At 38.6% G+C, this 22,597-nt stretch overlaps 1 protein-coding gene across 3 annotated transcripts in view; it reads left to right on the top strand.

Annotated features, from left to right (window-relative positions):
• The first annotated feature begins 5,746 nt into the window (after positions 1–5,746).
• LOC100891710 (glutathione hydrolase 1 proenzyme) overlaps positions 5,747–22,597 on the top strand; it is a 29,022-nt gene continuing 12,171 nt past the window's right edge. The window contains exons 1-2 of one of the 3 annotated variants that reach the window (XM_030988426.1): positions 5,747–5,969; positions 10,908–11,142. In XM_030988426.1, the coding sequence (XP_030844286.1) occupies positions 10,931–11,142 (212 nt within the window). In that variant the 5' untranslated portion in view covers positions 5,747–5,969; positions 10,908–10,930. Of the gene's footprint in view, positions 5,970–10,907; positions 11,143–17,291; positions 17,369–18,880; positions 19,036–22,597 lie in introns of those variants that run through there. The other 2 variants (XM_030988429.1, XM_030988428.1) reach the window with 2 other exon arrangements.

The raw sequence follows: 22,597 nt of genomic DNA on the forward strand, positions 1-22,597 counted from the left end.
ACACTGCTAACGTTTACATTTCACAGATAGGATATACATGACATATTCATAATTCCTGCAAAGTTCTACAGAATTTGAGGTTGGCTGCAAAAGGGACTTAGTATCTTTAATTTATGGAGGCCTTACGATGGTAACCAACACCATCGTAAAAAGCTTCATCAACAAAAGAATCATTTTGTTTACCATAAATCACCCTTTGTTGACATTAAAAAAAAGACTCTCCTCCCAAAGAAATAGAGGCTGGTATACTACGTCGGTACTATATATTATTCAGAAGACTCGGTTTAAATGGATTTTCTCATGATGAAGCCACATCAATTTCAAAGAACGAGTTTCGCCATTTCATTGTTAAAATCGCCATAACCACAGGAGAGACACCCGGGTGCTGAAGGTCTAAACACATCAGCAATCTTTCTGCATAATAATGATATATAATATATTCATTTGTAAAGCGCAATAGCTATGTGGATATATTCTACTGCGCTGCAAGAGCTCATAAATGCTGTGCTATGATCCCGGCTATGATACATACTTCATGTCAATGAACACGTGAATAGCTATAGGTTTACACAGGCGCGTACACAGAGGGGGGGGGGGGGGGGGGGGGAGGTGGGTTTGGGGAGGTTAAACCCCTCCTTTGGTAATTTTTTGTGTGTAAACCCCCCTAAATTTCTCTAACCCCCCCCCCGGCCCGATTTATAAATGGGGGGGGGGGGAGGTGGGTTTGGGGAGGTTAAATCCCTCCTTTGGTAATTTTTGGTGTGTAAACCCCCCTAAATTTCTCTAACCCCCCCCCGGCCCGATTTATCCTGCGTACGCGCCTGGGTTTATATCATTTTCTTGATTTTACAGTTCTTTTGATTGCTGTATTAGGGCATTTTACAACAATCTTATCAGATTTCAGACGAGGATGATTGAAAAGTAACCCCTGAACTTTCAGACGTCAACCGAAAGCCCCTCGCCTCCCTCATGAGACAGAATAGTATCTAAAACATCACAATTCTCTTCTTCTACTTTACTTACTAACTTACTTTTTGAGCCAATATTGATCCACTGCAGGATGAAGGCCTCAGCATGCTGTCTCCAAATGACTCTGTTTAGTGCTTGTTGGTGCCAATTAACCTTTCTTCAAATGCTTGCAATCTAAAATCGTTTTAATCAGGGCTCAAATTAAATTTTTGAACACGGGGGCTCTTCCAAAAAAATAGCCCCCGTGAACCTTCTCACGGGGGCTCTTATTTTAATACAAATTTTCATTGGATTGGTACCCATGAAACTCCTAAATTCCTTGGTATTTTATCATCATCATTTATTTAAGTGGGCATTCTCCCTCTTAGAAATTTACTTGTTACATAGCTGTATACTTTTATCCCCGTGATCAGTGGCGGATCCAGGGGGGGGGGGGGGGGGGGGGGGGGGTGAAAAGAATTTCGATGCGGTGTTCGAGTAGAATTCTGTGAGATTCTGTGAGATGATGATATATACTTTCTCGTAGCTTGATGTGACGAAGTGTCTCTATCCAGATATCTGTTGATAGTATTAATAATAATAATTAACAACATTTGTATAGCGCTTATCACAAAATATGTCTCTAAGCGCTTAAGAAAAATATAAAGAGAAGGAATTACAGCCAAATATTAAGTTATACATAATAGATAGTGGACAATCAAGGGGGCTGCATATGCAAATGAAAAAGGCTATTTAACAAAAAAAGTAGGTTTTTAACATGGATTTGAATTTGTCTGTTGAATCTGCTTGTTTTATACATTGAGGTAAATTGTTCCAGAGTTGAGGGGATGCTGCATAAAAAGTTCGGGAACCATAAGACTGGGTATTGGTGGCAGGAACTATTAAGAGTGATTTCTTGTTTGAGCGCAGGTTGCGGGAGGGTAAGTATTCTGATATCAGCCTTTGAAGGTAGACTGGAGCTGTTTTTGTCAAACATTGGAAATTCAGCAAGAGGATCTTAAAATCAATTCGTTCCCGGACTCTTAGCATGTGAAGCTCCCTATTACAGAATATAGAAGCCTGATATGACCTTCTGCTCGTAACCGACAAGTCACCGCATTAAAATTAAATTGCAAATAGTGTTCAACAACACGATGGTGGATGAAACTTTCTAATATTCGAAGATATATGACCTTCAGACCATATTGTTTCATTATTTTTTATTCAATCAATCAACGTCAAAGAATTGATTTATCATTGCACTTCATTTTATTATTTCACCTTTTGATGTACTTTCATTCTTATGCATCACGAAAGAACACTGCATTGGATTCTTCAATGTTTGTTTTGATTAATTTCCTCCCCTTTCCTTCTCCCTGTTTAGATAACATTTTCAATTTTTCTTAATCAAGGCAAAATATTATTTTCATATTTTCTTTATTCAAGACAGGGAGAGAGAGAGAGGGAGAGAGAGAGAGAGAGAGAGAATATTTTAAGTGAGAATTATCGAGTACAACTATGAATTGCATCCTTTTCAATATTATTCAATTCGCTGAAAATCTTTATTTTATAATTCCACGGGGCGATTTTTAATTTTGCAATCGCCCCCGTGGACAACCTGATGTGGGCGATTATGGAATACACGGGGGCGAATCGCCCCCCGTGTATTTTGAGCGCTGGTTTTAATTCATCATTTCAACAAAAGTATTATGGTTTGACTCAAAAACTTGGATTCACAGTTGTCCAAAGATGATCGCACAGACTTTTCAAATCAAATATATTACTGTTTTTTGTCGAACCAATTTTCAATGTATTGTATTTCAATGTATTTTAAAATCCTTTTGTTAATTCAATTTGGTCCTACCTTTGGCTGCCAGTTTGAATGCATATTTTTTTTTAAATAAAACAAATAAACCGGTTGATCAATCAATCAATCATGAAGTTAATCCATTATGAAATAACAAATATGAGACTCTAATTGGAATGGCGAGACAGCCATGGCGGTAGCAGAAACATAATTAGTGTTACCTGTTAGAAGCGTAGGGTGGTATTCTCGAATGCGGACTATCTTTAGTCCATGGACTAAAGTTAAGCCTAGCCTAAGTAATCCACGGACTAAGTTAGGCCAGGTTTATCTGAGGCCGCTTTCGAGAATACCACCCGTTGGCTTTAACTATTTCAGCTTGAAAAAAAAATTGGTTAAAGTTGAAATTAAACGTATGTGTTGATGTTATTTGCGATGAATTACATTTTCTTGGATTCATCAAGTATCAAAATCAGTGTTGCCAATTTGAGAAATTAAGGGCATATCTTACCCTTACCTGCAAAATATAAACTTGGGGATTCGCGTAGCGATTATATGAATTTATAGATTCGAAAGTTTTTTTAATTATTTATCTGATTTTTGCTTTTAAAATGATTCACTGGCGGGTTTATCAATTTTCTGATTTTACTGAGCCACTAAAACTATTTTTTTTCTTCTAAAAATCAAGATCGTCTTGGACTCAAAACGATTCTCTCTTTAGTGAGATCAAGGTGTTACTTTTTACCTGATGGCCGGGCTTATTCCCAAACCGATTAAATCCTCGTCGCACGTCATCGCCTTCCCGATCACCAGGAGACCCATCAGAACACACTCATCTCGGAGCGGATCCCTGGGGGAGCATAGATAGGCCCGACGTGGGTTCGACGGGTGACCTGAATAGAGTGTGTTCAGATGAGAGTTTAATCTATACCCATACATGTTTAGTACTCAATTGGCACTGTTACAAGATTTTGAACAATACCACGAAACTCTGATTCTTATCTGATTCATAATGCATCGCAGTTATTCACTGAAACTTAATTCACAAAGAAGTTAGAGATCATGAGACAAGCTTTAGATCATGATTCTTTTATCAATGAATAAAAGTGCACATGATATCAAAATCCACTATAATGAACTTATTTTGAATCTCGGTATCCGGGGTCAAAGCGTAGATAGTCATTCTTGTGTCCGCCATTGAGTAGACGATGCCCAGGCCTACAAAATGTATTCGGGGGGGGGGGGGGTGATGCTGCTATGCTAGAGTATTGGATTAACGGGTTTGAAGAAGGAAGGTTATCTCATTTTTCTGTTGAACAAGGATTCGTACCAGAGAGAGAGAGAGAGAGAGTGTTCGAACCCTGGATATTAAAGCCCCCCCCCCCCCCCCCCCCCCCCCGGGAAGAAAAAAAGTATGGTTAAAGATTGGCCCGCTGCCCTGGGTCATGTATGGCGTGATGATATTGGGACAGGGCAGCACAATGTTTGGACACTCCCCAACTTTGGAAGAAAAACACAATAACCTACAATAAATCTGGGGCACATCTGTTTTAATGACTAATTATTGATGTCCCAATTTTTATCCAGATCATTCCCTCTCCTCCTAATTCTCCCCTATGTCTATCTCTTTCTCTTATCTTTTGAATGGGGGCGGTAGGTGTCGGACGTAAAAGAAATTGTAATAAACTCAACATTTTTCGGCTAAAATTAATTGAGGGTTGGGGGGTTGGAGGAGGGATGCCGTCATATCCCCACTATCTCTCAAGCAACCTCTCTCCCATATTCTCTCTCTCTCTCTCTCTCTCTCTCTCTCTCTCTCCTCTCCTCTCTCTTCACTCTCCCCATCTCCCTCTTTTTGGATTTTACTTCCCCCCACCCAAACCTTCACATCTTGCCTCATCAATTATTCTGATCAGTTTGTACAACTTTAAAAAAAAAAATCATAACTGGCTTATTTTGTACCATTTCGTTCAAATGTTCGCATCTAGTATACTTCTCTGATATTTATGCTGTCTTTTGTTCAATAATTTGATACTAAAGGTGGATTTTCCTGTAATTATATACTGCTGTTATAAAGACGGGTCAAGGGTTAGACCAGGGAGGTGGTTAGACAAAGGCTACGCTCAAACTTTCTGTGTCAAACAGGGGCATCACTAGATCATTGAAATGGAGGGGGAGGGATTCTCAACAGAGATGTCTTCTACCAAGTTTGGAAGAGGCGGTTCCTGATTTGTTGCTTTGTCGGGCAAACACATCGCATCATAATACGTTGTGTTTGTTAACCCCTAACCGAGGTAGTAAGATTGTAAGACTGTAAGACTGTGTGTATAATTCATATGACTCTAAGCGTCAACACTCGACACTTCTTCACCTTCACCCCTGGGGGGTGTTTCACAAAGATCCTAAGTAGAACTTAACACTAAGTTGGACTTACAAATTATGGAGAGCCATATGTAGCCTCAAAATGAAATATATTCAAAAGCAGAAATTCAATTATTTAGATTTTTATAAATTCCACATCAAGAATATGAAATCTCCTGATGATAGAAAATATGAATGATTTGAATCAACATTTTATGCCTTTTAAAATAACCTTTACAAAATATTTTCAAAGATGCTTATGGCTTTCCATAATTTGTATGTCCAATGGTATTTTGTTTGGCAACTAATCAACGTTGGTTGCAATCGGGTGCAATTGGGGGTTAGGTTAGATGTAGTGTTAGGATTGGGGTTGAGCTTCGGTTTTAGGTTTTAGGTCAAGGTTTAAGCTTAGGGTGAAATATAATGGTGTATCCAGAGTTACGATTATAGGATATTGACCACAGAGCATCAGTCAATGGAGCATGTGCCGAACGAACCGTTTTATTTTCCCGGTCTCATTACGTAATCACCACCCCTCCCACCCCTCCCACTCCTCTCCGTCTACCCTCATTCCCCTCCCTCTCTTCTTTCAGTTTCACTCCTTTTGAATGACCGCCAGATGAACTCGACCAGCCTTCTAAACACGCTCTGCCGTATATCACCAGGGGCGCGCGTTCGGTTGACGCTCGCCCAAGGATTGTTATTGAAAGATGAAACACTGTGCCAACCGTCAGTGTCATAAAACAAAAAGTCAAGATTCTTTTTGGTGTCCTTACCATATCTGATACTCGTGAGATATTCATATTGAGAAGGCGAAGACCTAGCACGGAATCTCGGGAACCTCGACGTCTCTGAGGTGAGTCGCCGAGTCGAAGATTTTGTGAAATATTTTGACTTTCTTGTATTGTTCATTATTTAAGTCGGTTAAAGTATGATTTTATTTTGCCCGTGCAAGTGGGATAGCGGAGCAAAGGTACCAACAGGAAGAAGGAATTATATTCATTACATCATTGACAAACGTATCCTGTTTTTGATTGGAGTCACCTGTCACATTGATTGCTGCATGTGCTGTTCACCTCGACTTCCCAATGCTATATACACCGTACTGAGCCGGGCCCTTTGTACATATTATGCACCTGTTGCAGCTATTCGTCCGAGGGGTGTAGCGTTGCACCCCTTTCATGTTCCGATTGAGCTTTACTTACCATTGCGAAGGCAGAAAAATAAAGGTCTTGTAACCTTTACGCTATATATTTCATCACATTCATCGCGTGTAGAGAGAAACAAAACACCAAATGGTATTATTTAATACTTGTTGTATTACAAGTCTACACAAATATTTTGATAGGAACTCTCAGCAGTTGGAGCGATACTGCAAATATTTTACAAGGACAATCTAACAGAAATCCTATTCATGGTTATTGGTTTTATGATTTATACTGGCTATCGCACGGTCTATGTTATTCTGATCACCACGGGATATTTTCGTATTGTAATGTTTGCGCTCGCAAGAAAGACAGCAGTAGAAAACTATGAAAATATTCTCCAAAAAAAAAAAAATTATGATACACTGTAATATCAAGGGCACTATGACAAAAAATCTATTGTAAAGGTTATTGGTTTTATGATTATTGCTGGCTTACGTGCACATGTTATCACCTGCACGTAGTTTGAATAGATTATGCACTGTAGAGACTATTTCGATTCACCACGGGATATTGTCGTATTGTAATGTTTGCGCTCGTGAGAAAGACAAACAGTAATTCAGTTTCAGTTACCTCCCAAATAAATGCCTGAGATATTTTGATTTGATCTAAGCTAAGGTAGGTCATATAGACCTACATGATAATAGCAAGTGGGACATACATTACTAGAGAGTATGTTAATACCAGACTAAACAGAATAGATAGATTAGAAACTGCCATAATGATGCGTAACAAAAAAGATGTTGTATTGCCCTTTGCGACCGAGTGGACCGACCCTAACAATTTTTTTTACCGTGTTTTAGAAGAAGAAAAAAGTTTAAAGAATAAACAAATTGTATTAAAGCATTCAAACTGAGAAATATCAGCCCAAAGAGGGAGAGAAAAAAAAGTTAAAAAAAGAAAGATTTCCGACCGACCGACCTATGTTACCTAAAGGGCAATACAACATCTTTTAAAAAAAATTATTTTAGGCCTGATGGGTGAAAGTGACAAAAAAAGAAAGTTTGGGGGGGGGGGCGGGCGAAGAGGAGAGAGGGAGAGAATTACCTTAAAGGTACTGTGTCCCATTTGCATGCCAAAAAAATGAAAGAGTTAGTTCCAACGGCATTTGAAAGACAATTATAATTTAGAACTTCCCTCAAAACGAAATGAAAATGGCTTTTAGTGGGAAAATAACTACCATTAGTTGTCGAATGGACTTAAGTGATTGCAATCACGTAAGTAATAGTTTGATTTTCAGACCCTTTTACCGAATGGTCGTACGTTTTGTGCTGCACAAAGATTCAATCAGTTTATTTTGGCCATTACAAGTAATGGGTTATTGATGTAGACAAATGCTCATGTACCCGTTACAGCTCATTTTATGTATTTTATTACCTATTTAAAAAAATATGTCAGTCAGTCACTTAATAGTGTCTGACAGTGAAGTCAAAAAGGTAAACGTGTATGTTTCCTTGCATAATTTGACACTGCTAACGTTTAAGTTTCACAGATAGAACATACATGACATATTCATAATTCCCATCACTCAGTATACTATTACCATCAAAATCCATTCCGAGATACACATATTTCACCCACGTACTTCTTATGATTCATCAATAGACTGAAGTCCAAGTTTATAGTCTATTTGCATATGAAAAGCAATGTTCAAATGTCGCGTTTAGTGCCATAACCCGCTTTGACAAAAGGAAGCAACTGTCATATGGAATTTGTCCAAATTATTGAAATTACTAGGAATAGGAAACCCGCACATTCTGAATAAGTTTTGGACAATGGGAGCTTAAATTCGTCACCATGGACCGTCTGTACATTTTAGCTTTAAAAGAGGAATCAATCATATGGAACAATTTCTGTGTATTTTATAAAGGAGGAGAATATGAAGTGTGTGCATTGTGTCATTTTTTCCTTTTGTAATTTTTTTTCTGGTCTCTCTTTCAATTCCCATCCAACGGGAGATTAAAAGGAACACATAATGATGGGAAACCAGGAAAAGTAACATGAACATGATGGCACAGTCTAAAATATACAAATATGTATTATATATATCTATAAACTTCAAATATAAAGGTGAGTTCTGTCCATGCGATTGCATTGTGAAAGAAAAGGTGTGGAATGGATTAGAAAAAGTTGATCATGTAGCATGTAAGTATTGGTGTGTACTGCAAAGTTCCGGAGTCATCAAAATCATAATACATTTGGCACAGTCTTCGTAAAGAAACAAGCACTGTACACAGAAAGATGTATATGGGACTACAAGAATGGTGTCGGGGCTAGTACTAACCTTGATTTCTTAATCTTTCTATGCTCATTACTCAGTCAGTATACATTTTCTACCAAAATTGTTTGGCAAATGACATTTATTTGTAATCTTGAACATTCAGTGTATGAGTCGTTTGATTCTGTGAGAATTCATTTTTTTTTTAACCAGAACTCACCTTTATCTGTAATAGGCTTATACGTCACGTATTGATACACACAAACATGAAATGCCATTAAATGACACAGGGGCGTACGCAGGGGGTGTTTTGGGGTTAACCCCCCCCCCCTTGGTATTTTTATGTGTGTAAACCCCCCTAAAAAAACCTAAAACCCCCCTTTGTTTTTGTTTTTTTGTTTTTTGTTTGTTTTTAATTATATATATATAAAAAAAATTAAAAAAATTATCCCCACGGCTAACCTAAAAAAGGTGACCTTACCCCCCCCCCCCCCAATGAAGAAAAATGTCAAATTTTTAAATTTCGAGACCCCCCTCCCCCCCCCCCCCCCCCCCCAAAAAAAAAAGTGTCCGCTTACCCCCTTTTACCACTCTTCCCCAAAGAGTGAGGTGCAGGAATTAGTTCGTTAAAAACTCTCGACCGTTGTAGGGCAGCCGTGTAGAAGCCAGGGTAAAACATAGGCATCAGGCATGCCAGGAGTATTTCCAAGAAATGAACCGATTTGTAATTTCAATACCCTATTGTATGTCCCAAGAAATCTTGAGTTGTACCTCATTGTTATGTTAGCACATTTCAATAGGTGACGCACGAAGTTTGTAAAAATTCCTCAGGTTGATTTGATGCAATTGGTTGCTATTGTGTTGTTATTAAAAGTTAATACAAAGTTTTGGGAAATTATGAAAATTGGGTGGACAGTGATTCTTTACAATTTTGATATATTTGGATGCCCCTGTGGATGTATTCTAAGCACTAGAAAATTATGCCTCTAAAACACTTCTGCTTTCGAGAAAAATGAATATAAAAATTTACCGGTGCTCCCCGTAAATTTTGATAAATTTCAATAGTGCCTACGGCTGTACAATGTTACATGTAGCTGCAACCATGAAAATCACAGAATATGTAGTTGTGATATATAATTTCCCAACGGGAATAGCTAATCGGTCAATTTTAGTCAAGAAACATAGTTTTATAGCTTAATTAATATCTTGACCTTGAGAGGGAGCTATACAACACAAATAGTTTATAGTTTACAATTTATAACTTTAGACGCGATAACGATCACTGAATATTGTAGGATCGCATAATTATGCTTCCAATATGTTCATTTGAACCAAATTCATGACCCCATACCAAAACTTTGTATTACCTTTAACATTCAAATATATTTTTAGAAATTTTCTTTCACCAAACACATGAAACAACTTTGTAAAAATTCATGATCACCTCTTATTTTTAATTATTAAAGGCATTATCTAAAAATGTTTCCAGTTTTCCATGTTGAGATGCTTGGCCTACGTGTCATCAGTGTCTGTAATATGATCTAATTCGCTTCAAAATGATCATAAAGTGCCTCAAAAAAGTAAAAATCCTTGAGGGACCGGTTTACCATACTAATTTTCCCCAATGGACTGTAGTGTTAGAAACACCGTTAGGAAACGAAGTCTGAAATTTCTCATTCCAATCATAGATATCATGATAATCAGACAGGCGATTGGCTTGTAAAATTCATGGGATTCATGTATGACCTAAAGGTTTACAATTATGATCGCAGCATGAGCTAAATCCAGGATTTTACTAAAAACCTGAGGCAAAGTTACCGGATCCCTTTAATGCACCAATCTTCCACCTCCCACGTCTAATCATGAAAACATTAACATAATGTTCAAAACATTAACATTAACGCTAACATAATGTTCAAAACACGACGATAAATAACCTCAAATTGCTCTCAAGTGTATTTGTTTCCATTAAACATCTCCACGAATGCATTTCATTTTGTTTGTATTGAAAATGAAAAAAAGAAGAAAAAGAATTGGTTGTTGTTGTTGTTTGGTATGATCGGCGTTTCATTCTTTTTTTTAGAATATTTACGCCTTTCACTTTTTTTTCTTCTTTTTTTTTGGTACTATTTGTAAATTCATACTCTTCTCTTTTTTTTTAAATAATATATAATCTCAGATCTACTAGTCCATGAAAACCCCTCACCGCCAGTGGCACCTTCCTGCCAGACCGGCGCGGTACATTGCGCAATCTTCTCGGCCATCATTGGGTAGATCTCCAGAGTCTCTTGTTTGGGGTTTACCGTCCTCAATCCGTCAATTGGACTGATGTTCATAACACTTATGATATTTTTTCACTCATAAAACACAGGAAATACTAACGTGAACATCACTATGGCTTCAGCATCTGCAGCGGTGGAGCTGGAGCAGAAGGAGCCCTTGAACAAGGGAGGGCGCCCTAACCTCTACGAGGGAAAAGGTCCAGCCGAGACTTCAAATGAAAACGAAATCTCAATGAATGAATTTCGAGGAAAGATGGCAACTGAGGGAAGCGACGGTAAGACCCAGACTGATGCAGAAGCAGGTGGTTCAGCGCCCAAATCAGGGTAATTTTCGCCTTTACGATTGCTTCTTTCTTTCTTCCTTTCCTTCTTTCTTTATTTGATATTCCATTCTTTGACCAGAGTTCCCACCGGTCACCGTTCGTTTGACCGTGTTGAGTAGCCGTCCTCTGGCAAACTGACCATATCTTATTTAATAACTAAAGGCCATGGGTGGTATTCTCTTAAGTTAAGCCGGGACTAAGTCCAGACTAAACAAGAATTTTAGTTCGCACTTCTATGGAATGCTAGGTTTCATCTTCCTCCTTCAATATTCATGACAAAGATAATCTACCAAGGACTTTGTTGAAATTTAGTGTATACTCATATTATCTTTTTCTTTCTATTTCAGTGCAAAATTAATTTTTTGACACTTTTCATTGAAGGATTAAAATAATCTGTTCAGGGTAAATTAGTTCACAACAAGCACTCCATAAAAGTGTGAACTAACTAAGCACGCGCTACCGGAATACCACCCCATATTGTAGACTTTTTATGTTAAAAATTTGATCCACAATTATCGTAAATTTAGAACCTAGAAACATGAAGTCTAGGATGCGAGAGCCAATGGCCACTTCCATGATACTACGTCACGTGACCTATTGGGCCGTACCATAATTTTGTGGTGGTGGTTATTTTACCTGCTTGCTAAGAAAGCATAAATGCTTGTATGTAAGCAACCAGACGGCCGACGGCTTTAGGTCCTCTCCGAGTGACCTGGTAATGAGGATTAATGCACTAGCGCATCACCTTGGTTTCGAACCCGGTCACCGGAATACGAGACCACTGCTCTACCGACTGAGCTATCGCGCCTCCTCTATTGTCAAAAGGGGTTCCGCGTGGATTTCTTTGTTTATTACAGTGGGTATGGGCTATATATTGATTCAAATGTTCCTTTTTTCAATTTATATGCGTATTGTATTGTATTTGTATTGTATTTATTTTCCGTCATTTAAAAATACATCAACATATATATATATATATATATATATATATATATATATATATATTTACAATCATAAAGTACACTTATAAAAAAAAAAAAGACGGAGGGATGGCCCTACTCAGCGTTGTTAGCATAACAATGCTGGTTTACAGAGGGGTCCCTATAGACATAGAAAACATGAAAATAGATATTACAAAGTAAGGAAAACTTACAGCAAAATAAGAACTTACAATAATGATAAGAGCAAATTCGAGTAAACAAGAAACAGGAGAGAAATATTTTCTGTTTTATATACAAGAGAGAAAGCTAGACAAGTAAATTATTTATTTAAACAAAATAAAAAAATAAATAATGCAATTAACGGGTAAATTGTTGATATCAGTAACTAGTTACAAATAAACATCTGCCTGCCAAGGTCAATTAACGCGTAAAGTTTTTGGTTGAATGCACAGATACACAGGGTTTGGGTCAATAGGCCATTTTCGTAATGTAACCATATTTATTGCATAAGTCTTTGTGAAGTGCCTGAATACAAATTATTTCATTCACCTGATAAGAATAATAGTATTTAAATAGACAGAATCCAAACTGACCACATACCAAAACTTTGTATTACCTTTAAGTAAGCCTGCCTTTAACCATGCTATAATGGAAACGCACTTGTAAGACTTGAGTTTCGGCCTTGTGTTTTGTTTGACTTGAACTTTTTGAAAAGGTGTATTTTTCACAATTATTGAAAAGACCTATAATTGCCCGGTTCACCGATGCGTTTGCTACATGGTCCTAGGAAAAATCGGCATAGAGCACACAAGCGCATCAACTAGCTACATGATGGCGACTTGTAGAAGGCGTCCTTTTGGGAGTGGTCAAATGAGCAGGGTCGAATCTGTTCTTGAGGATGCTCCGAAATTTGTCAATTTCAAGGAAAATTACATTCCGGGGATTAAAGAGATTTTATCAAGTACGGTGCTGTGCACAGGAATGAACTGGTCAGCGAATAGGACACTCTCGAAAACTCTCAAGGATTCTGAAAGAGAAGACAGGTAGGGAACTAATTGAAAGATAATTTCAACTTCTGATCATTCGATAATAATACCGAGGGTTGTTTCACAAAGATCCCAAGTCGAACTTAACTCTAAGTTAGACTTAAATATTATAGAGAGCCATTTGTAGCCTTGAAATAAAATATATTCAAAAGCAAAAATTCAAGTATTTATAACTGTTCATAAATTCAACATCAAGAACATGAAATCTCTTTGATAATAGACAATATGAATGATTTGAATCAACATTTTTTGCCTTTCAAAAATAACTTTTACAAAATATTTTCAATGATGGTAACGGCTTTACATAATTGTTAAGTCCAACTTAGAGATAAGTTCAACTTAGGATTTTTGTGAAACACCCCAAAAGCAATAATATGTATTGTTTACCCAGGGCAGCATCATTAGTAATTAATACTCGTCTCTTTGAGGCCCTGCAAACATTATTACCCAGACCTTGGCATTGCGATTGCATTGTCAGAGGAGAGATCTGGAAGTCTTTCTAATTATGTTCAATGATGCTTGCCAAGTACAATCGTTGTAATCAGGGGCGTAAATCCGTACCGAGGAGTGGGGGGATGATCGGCGATAGCCATCATACTACCCCACACTAATATACGCAAGCGCGCGCGATCGCGCACGCACAAACACACAACATTGCAAGTGTTATACTCAGCAGCTTGTGCATTATTTTTAAAATTTCTATTTACGTAATGTTTCTTTTAATTGTACCTGGACCCCCAGAAGAACAGTGTCATATATTTTTATGACACTGAACGGGCAATCCAGCCAATCATTTTTAAGCAATCTATATACACATGTAATTTTTTTTTTTTTTTAATTCTGTTATGTTTCATTTCGTTTTATGTCATATGTTATTTGTCTTTTTAATATGATTGGAAAATAAATACAATACAACAATACAATACAACACACACGCACACACAAACGCACACACACACACACGCACACACACAAACGAACAAACAACAAACACCATTAGAGAAAGAAGACGATTCGTTGTACCGTTCTCGAAAATAATCTTCGTCTGAATTCATTTCCCCCCCCCCCCCCTCCCGCGCTCAGCGCGGAAGCTTTTACGTTTTATTAAATCATTAGAAAAAGAAGACGATTCGTTGTACCGTTCACGACTTTTAATCCTCATCTGAATTCAGTTTTTCCCTTCCCCGTCCGCGCGAAGCGCGGAAGCTTTTACGTTTCATTAAATCATTAGAGAAAGAAGACGATTCGTTTTACCGTTCTCGACTTTTAATCCTCATCTGAATTCATTCCCCCCCCCCTCCCGCGCAAAGCGCGGAAGCTTTTACGTTTCATTAAATCATTAGAGAAAGAAGACGATTCGTTGTACCGTTCACGACTTTTAATCCTCATCTGAATTCAGTTTTTCCCTTCCCCGTTCGCGCGAAGCGCAGAAGCTTTTACGTTTCATTAAATCATTAGAGAAAGAAGACGATTCGTTTTACCGTTCTCGACTTTTAATCCTCATCTGAATTCAGTTTTTCCCTTCCCCCCCCCCTCCATCCCGCGCGAAGTGCGGGAGCTACTACGTTTTATTAAATCATTAGAGAAAGAAGACGATTCGTTGTACCGTTCTCGACTTTTAATCCTCATCTGAATTCAGTTTTTCCCTTCCCGCCCGCGCGAAGCGCGGAAGCTTTTACGTTTCATTAAATCATTAGAGAAAGAAGACGATTCGTTGCACCATTCTCGACTCTTATTTTTTTTTAAAGGGGGTGGGTTTTTTTTTTCTCTCTCTCTCTCTTTGGACTCCTGAGAAATGTAAAAAGGAGGTTATAAAATATCTTGAATATCATAGAAAAATTGATCAAATCCCGGGATCAAATTCTTGAAATTACTGCTAGCTTTGAAAGCTCACTCAGGATTATTTCATTTTGAAAAGTAAAAGCATTGGCCCCCCAGTCCCCCTCGATTGACTAGAGCTCACCTGAAATGGGGGGGGGGGGTTGTGGTACATTTAGCAGTGTTCCGGATTTCGGGGGGGGGGGGGGTCTCCAAGGCAGGAAAAGCCAGCGAAAAGCCGGCGAAAGGGGGATTCAGAAATGTTGGCAGTCCTGAAATAGGGTGGGGGGGGGGGGGGGTCCTTTCAAGGGGAGGAACGAGAAAACGCGTACCCTAAATAACACTAAGTGGGGGGGGGGGGGGGGGGCGGGCATCTCCTGTACATGATTGCACTTTTTAAGCGCTCGCGCGCTGACGCACTTTACGTCTGGGCTATAATAATACCTTGCAAAATAACGACAAATTATTCTGAAGTTTATGAAGTGCTTGTTCTCGCACGTCGCGCAACTATTCTTAATGATAGTGACATACTGTATACGTGTAGGCTGTACAGTTATACATACATAAAAAAAAAACTAATTTCTCATGCATTATGCTGAAATTGAAACAATCACATTTTTTTTCTTCTTCTTCTTCTTCCTTTTTTCCTCTTTTTTTTTTGGGTAATATCAGGGAGGGATGTTTGTACAGGCCATCCCCCCTACTTCAAGCCAGGGGGGGGGGGATGCAGCCCCCCCCATCCCCCCCCCCGGGATTTACGCCCCTGGTTGTTATATTTTAAATATGTTGATGATCTTACTCTACATGAAGGTCGAATTTTACAGAAACAATCAATTTACAACATGTATTAGATAATTTATTAGAATGGACAGAAATTAATCACATGAAACTAAACCCTAAAACATGTACTGCAATGAGAACTACATTTATGAAAATCCACCTATTCCTGAGACTTTTAGTATTTGGTAACTCACAATTTTCATATGTAAAATCTGTAAACAAATTCTTGGAGTCTACATCCAGCAAAATTTGAAATGGGACACTCACATACTATGAAGTTTTAAAAAAGTGCAATAGAAAACTATACTTGTTTAGAATGGTTAAGCAATATGAATTACCAATTCCTGACTGAATTCAAATATATTTGGATACATTCGTCCTGTTTTAGAGTATTGTACACCTGTTTTTAATGGAGGTCTTACCTTAGAACACATACAGAATTTAGAAATAATTCAGAAAAGGGTATGTAAAATCATTTTAGGGAAAAGTTATAATAATTATTAAGACGCCTTGAAACGGTGCCAGCTTGAACGATTACAAATAAGGCGTGAAAATTATGTATTGTCTTTGCTGAATCTCTATTTATTAAATAACCCACAATGCAAAGGCTGGATTCCTGAACGAAAAATTATTGGCATGTCAAATACGAAATTAACACAAGTAGATCTAGGCCTATAGTCAATATAAATGCAGAACCTCTCGTTTTCAACAAAGTGCAATACCATATTGATTTGATCTTCTTAATAATCGCTGATTGTTTTAAGTTTTTCTTTTCAAACCCAATCTTTTTTCTTTGTGTATTTGAACAGTTGTTTTTTTAACCAGACCAGTATTTTATCTCTCATGGTTCGTTGTACGATAATGTAGATATGTTTTGTGAATGGATATTCTTTTCTATTTATATGTATCCTCGATCATTGTATACACATACATTTCAGCTTTTTAGCTGCAGCATGTGAGACTTATGTTTTTCGAAATAAAACCTAAAATTAAAAAAAATAATAATGATAGTCGCTGCGAAGCAGATGACGTCACGTGACGCGCCTCGTCCTGTCAAGTTTGTCTTGTCGAACTTTTTACTCGGGCGCGCAATTATTAGTAGTACTTGACAGGGCGCTCCCAACGACAGGTTGTTGATCCCTAACGTCTCACACGGGCCACTAGACAGGGATAAAAGCGATAATTTCGACAAGAATCTTGTATAGGCCCGGGATCAGACCGGGAAAAAGGTTAATTTTGCGAGACGGATGGATGCCCACGATATCGACCAAGTCTCACGCCTACTACAGGTGGTCCCTTATATTTGTTTTGCATAGTAGTAGTAACTGTTCATTGTACACTGTGTACCTTTTGGAAAACACTACAGTATGTACTTTATATAAAAGAGATCACATGTGATTCTTTTTTATCAAGAAAGGACTTATTGGCCCGAATTCACAAAGCAAGGTTTGAGCTCAGACCAAGGTTGAGCTCAAACCTCCTTTTGTTTCGCCAAACCTCCTTTTGTTCTTTACAAACCAGGTTTGTAAAAAAACGCGTAAAACGCGTCATATGACGTACGAAAACCAAGGTTTGTCGACAAACCTCCTTTGTGAATTCGGGCCATAATGGCTGTGCAGTAAACCCGTTTGGAAGTGTACAGGTTGGTGTTATTGCTTTTCTATTGCCAATTGTTTACGTTATTGTGAATTTTACATCAGAAGCGCAATTTGATTTATTTTACATTGTCAATGGTAATCCCTATCGCACTTCAAAATGTTACACTTTTTAGAAATACCGGTTTAGGGCAGGGTGTGAATTATGGGGAAAACACGCGAAATCCTCATTTAGGGTTTATTTTGGCTTCAGAAGAAATCCTCGTTTAGGGGTGTCTGAAAACCTGTGGTCACGCGTGCTTAATATACTGTATTACTACATGGCTGGGACCCTCGGGGTCTAGTGGTTACGTCACTGGACTGTTAATCACATCGTTCGCGGTTCGAGTCCCCCTTCGGCATTAATGTCATTTGGCAAGATATTAATGTACGTTTACCACTCCATACCCAGGTGTAGTTCATGACTGCCCGTTCGGTATACATTCATTAAATACTCAAGCGCCATATCACGGTAGCCGTGCTAAAGCCGGGGTGATGTGAAATGAAATGAAAAAGAACTAAATTTAGTCTTCTTCCTTCTTCTGTTGAAGTACAGGCCACCATGTTGTTGGTATATCTTCGTACTTTTTGTGCAGATACAGGCGCGTACACGGGGGGGGGGGGGTTACCCCCCCCCCCCCATCACCCCCTAAAGCACCCCTTTTTTTTTTTTTTTAATTATTAAAAAAAAAAAAAAAAAAAAAAAAAATTATTCCCATAGCTGACCTAAAAAGGTGACCTTACCCCCCCCCCAACCGAGCCAAATGTCAATTTTTCATATTTCGAGACCAAAAAAAAAAAAAAGTGTCCTCTTACCCCCCCCCCCCCCCCCCCCCCCCCCCTAAAAGAATACAATGTAATAAAATAACAATCAGTGTGAGAAATGTAAAAACGTTCTGAATAAAGGAAGGGTCAAACGAATCGATCGTTACACAATGCAACGAGATAAAACATAAATTCACAAATGTTGAACGTTGACAAATCCAAGAAATCATTAAGGACTTTTAGATTTGCACAACGGAGAACGTGGACTGCCCTTTTAAGGCAATGTGACGTCCTTTTAAGGCACTGGCAGTGACGTCACATTGCCTTAAAAGGGCAGTCCACGTTCTCCGTCGTGCAAATCTAAAAGTCCCTTTTATCTGTGAGGCTTCCTATTGTACTTATGAATGGAGTTTGGCTTGAACGGTTGCCTATTAGTATTACGCGCTCGGGCCGCCCTCGGCACACTCGAACGAGAACCTGAATTGCTGCAATGTAATGCTTGACATAAAGTCCCAAAGTCGCGTATTGTGTATTACGTCACAATGCTTTCAATCAGGGCCCTGTAGTAAAGAATCTTCTTCTTCTTCTTCGCTATAAGTACAGGCCACCGTCGGGTGTATACTCGTACTGATGTAGGTGCTGTGCAGGTGTATATATACATGTAGTGTCTCAATAAAAGGTCTACAATGAGTTAAAAAATGAGTTAAAAAGACATCCGTAGCTTAACGGAGCTGGATCGTGAGTACCTCTCTCTTAAAGCTTAGCAGAGAGGTACAGGTGACGGCGGCCTGCGGTAGTGAGTTCCAGAATCAGAATGGCTTTTATCTTCATGCATTTTCTCATCATTCTCAAGAAGCACATTCGCTGATTGCACTTTTGTCTTCGTAGTATAGTATCATTAGCTGACCAGGTGAGTGAATTATACACCGATGTTCCCAAATATTTTGTAATTATTAAATTTGTTTATACAACAGACCGATGAATAGTGATCAGAGGTCTTATGTTGGGGTTTCTCCGAAAATCTATGAACACATTTTGGTCTTCGTGACATTCAACTTTAAGCAGTGTCGGTCATACAACTCTATGATTTGCTTACCGTAGAGACATAATTATTTTCACTTGAATTGTCAGTCATAAAACCTTTTTATTATTTGGCAGCCCTAGGAAAAGCTAACACAGTTACATGTATGCCTAGGTCACATTTGCTCTAGATAGAGATATATAGTTTATTGGTTTCCACGTTATCTCATTTTACAAAGAGTGTAACAACATATTGAAAATGATTATAATATACATGTACATACAATACCGGTACACACTATTTAGAATATTAGGGACTTTTAGATTCGCGTGGACTGATACGTGACGTCCATTTAAGGCAGTGCATTAAAAGGACGTCGACCGTAGCAATCCACATTGTCTTCGTGCAAATCTAAAAGTCCCTATTGTCCATTAAGTAAAACTTAAGAGATATAGTGGCGGAGGCTATGGAAAAGCAGAGCTCGTTGTGGATAGGCTCCTTAAACTACAAATGACATACTTAACTACAGTAAAGTTTATAAAATACAAATACACGCTAAAACAGGGAAAGTGAGATTACAAGGATACATGAACCGATACTCACAATTAACTACAAAAGACAAGGAAAAGGGAAAGTCATATATATATGCAGCTTATTAAAACAATATTACAATATAGTTTGTTCTCGATATGAGTATATTAAAAACATAGTTGGCATGGTCATACCGTTATTTACTCATTGTAATGAACAAAAGTATATAGCTTGGAGACAAGAATAGTCAGGAATCAGGAATGACAATATGTATTCAAATAATAACATTTCAATTTTCTTCTGAATACATGAACACTTACAGACATTTTAATCACACAATCGAGAGAATTCCAGTACTTAGGACTAAGGTATTTTGAGCAAAGCGTGTTCTCGTTCTATAGGAAGGTGATAGGTAAACGCCTGTCAGATAGGATAGTCGTGGACTTGATTTATTTTCTTTAACAAATAAGATAGTGCCTTGGGCAGTTCGTTGTTATTCAGCTGAAACATGAGGCAGCCTAATTGTAAATCAAAAATATCCCGAACTCTCAGTACTTTAGTATTAAAGAAAAGAGGGCTCGAGTGAGTACGAATAGGTACATTGCAAATTGTTCGTATTGCTCTTTTTTGCACAACCAGGATTTGTTCCAGTTGAAGTTTCAATGAACTACCCCAGGCAAGAATACCATAGTTCAAGTAGGGCAACATTAAAGTGGAGTACAACATTTGTAATACATTATGATGGGAACATAGGTTTCAGTTTGTATAACACACCAGCTTTTCTTGATAGTAATGAACACAAATATAAAAAAAATCCAGGTCATTCTAGCATCAATAAACAGGCTAAGAAACTTGGTCGATTTTACTTTCTTAATTCTGACATTGTTGAAAAAGATAACTCCAGGTAAATCGGAGATTGAATTGCTAATGCCTGGATTACATTTGGCCCGGGCGCCGCACGATAAATTGGTCTACGATTTTTCGTGCGATTTGGGGGCATCGTAGGAGGCTACGGGCTACGATGTTTGTGTTTACATTATCTATGAGCATCGTGCCATTTCTTGTATTGGCCCTCGGGGGCAGACCGGGACACATCCGTACAGAGGCTGCTTGGAGATTGTACGGAAATCGTGCAATTTCAGTGCAACACCCGTGCAGTCTCTGCAACCTCCGCACGGAAATCGTACGGAGCTCGTGCAGCTTCCGTGCAGAGGTTGCGCGGAGAAGGCGCGGTGACCGTGCAGCCTCCTTGCCGTTTTTTCGGCGTCTGTTGCCCCCTTGTTCACTGAAAAATCGTGCGTTTGCTGCACGATCAGCGTGAGACCTCCACGCAATGTCCTTGCGGGGATTGTGCAATGCCACCTACGACATGTCTACGGGCTACGGGCTTACTGGCTGCCTGCCGTAGCAACAAACAACAAACTCTGTTTCGTTGACAATCAGCCATGCATGAAGTCTTACTTTTTTTTATTAGGGTAGACAACCAGTGGAACGGTTTCGTTTAATAAAATTATGGAAAAGCAAGCATTACTTTAAACAAACAGAAACTTTTAAAAAGCCTGTAATCAGATCGCTAATATTGCTGTAAGATCTCATGCTTATATTGAAGGGAGGCTTTACTACTTCAGTCAGAAGGGTTAAGACCACACAGCGAGCCAGCGAGGTCACTGTGACAGGTGGCTATCTCATTAACTCAGCTCTCATTTAACATAAGAAAAAGAGGATTATGGAGGACCAACAGGCACCGATTGGGGAAGTTTTCTATATAGAGGGAGCAAGTAGCTACAAGTAGGACAGTGTACCTTTAAAGTCGTCCATGCGTGGGTATATAGAGGGCAGCACAATTGTTTACGTACGGAAGCATAATACCCGTTGGCTCAGTGTTATGTAGTGATCGCCAACTTGCCTACTTCATGAACGACTATGTACCCACGCATGACCATCTTTAGCAACCCGTGGGTGTTTAAAAAAAAATAAGATCGACTTTAAGTTGGACTTAACTATGGCAGGCCATTCATGCCACTGATAGCTATCACCATTGGTCTCTAAATTATGATCTCAGTTACGATAATATTCTTTCCTTCAATAATGAACTATCAAAAAAATGTAAATCCTGTAGATTTGTGACCATGATTTGTAAGTCCCTTGAGAGACCAATGCCAGTAAATGGTAAGAGCGAATAGTGGCATGAATGGCCTGTCATAGTTAGGTCCAACTTAAAGTTGATCTTAGTCTTTGTGAAACACCCCCTGCTATAAAATTTCGATAGGATAAAAGGTGGGATGATCTCAAGAACTCACCGCTGACACATACAGTTAAAGGAACTACACAAAGAAAATTCACTAACAACTCATAATTAGAACAAATTACATATGGATGGAAAGATTTTCTCTTGAAAAACACGAACACTTTGCTGAGAAATCATATAGATATCATGGAAAGGCGCAAAATGCCATTTTCAAGACCCTCCTTAGACCCCCGAACGCCCCTGAACGTAAGTCAAACACACAAACGTAGCGAGCTCTGAAAAGTGACGTCACACACTGGACAAACAGCTCAGTGCCGTGTAGCAGTATGTAGCGAGCCAGCCGTGTCCCGTATGTGACGTCACACATATTGACGCTCTACAAAGGACCGCTAAAGGCAGAAAATCTGGATCTCAAAACTAACATTTTTGAGAGTTGATTACTGCGGGCCCCAAACATATTTTGGAGAGAAGAGTTGTTGTATTCGATCGGCAAGGCTTCCCATTCGCAATGATATGAGTTTTGCATCAATTCAAAACACTTTTGATTCTTCGTGTGGCTACTTTAAGTTTGTGAAAAATTGATTGGTTCTGATTTATGCTTCTTGACAATGTGAATTATTACAGCTTACATCTAAAAGTATTCAAAAAGGGCCTTATTCAACCAGACTACCT

This window comes from Strongylocentrotus purpuratus, unplaced genomic scaffold (assembly GCF_000002235.5).
Source record: "Strongylocentrotus purpuratus isolate Spur 01 unplaced genomic scaffold, Spur_5.0 spur5_scaffold_17, whole genome shotgun sequence".
NCBI lineage: Eukaryota > Metazoa > Echinodermata > Echinoidea > Camarodonta > Strongylocentrotidae > Strongylocentrotus > Strongylocentrotus purpuratus.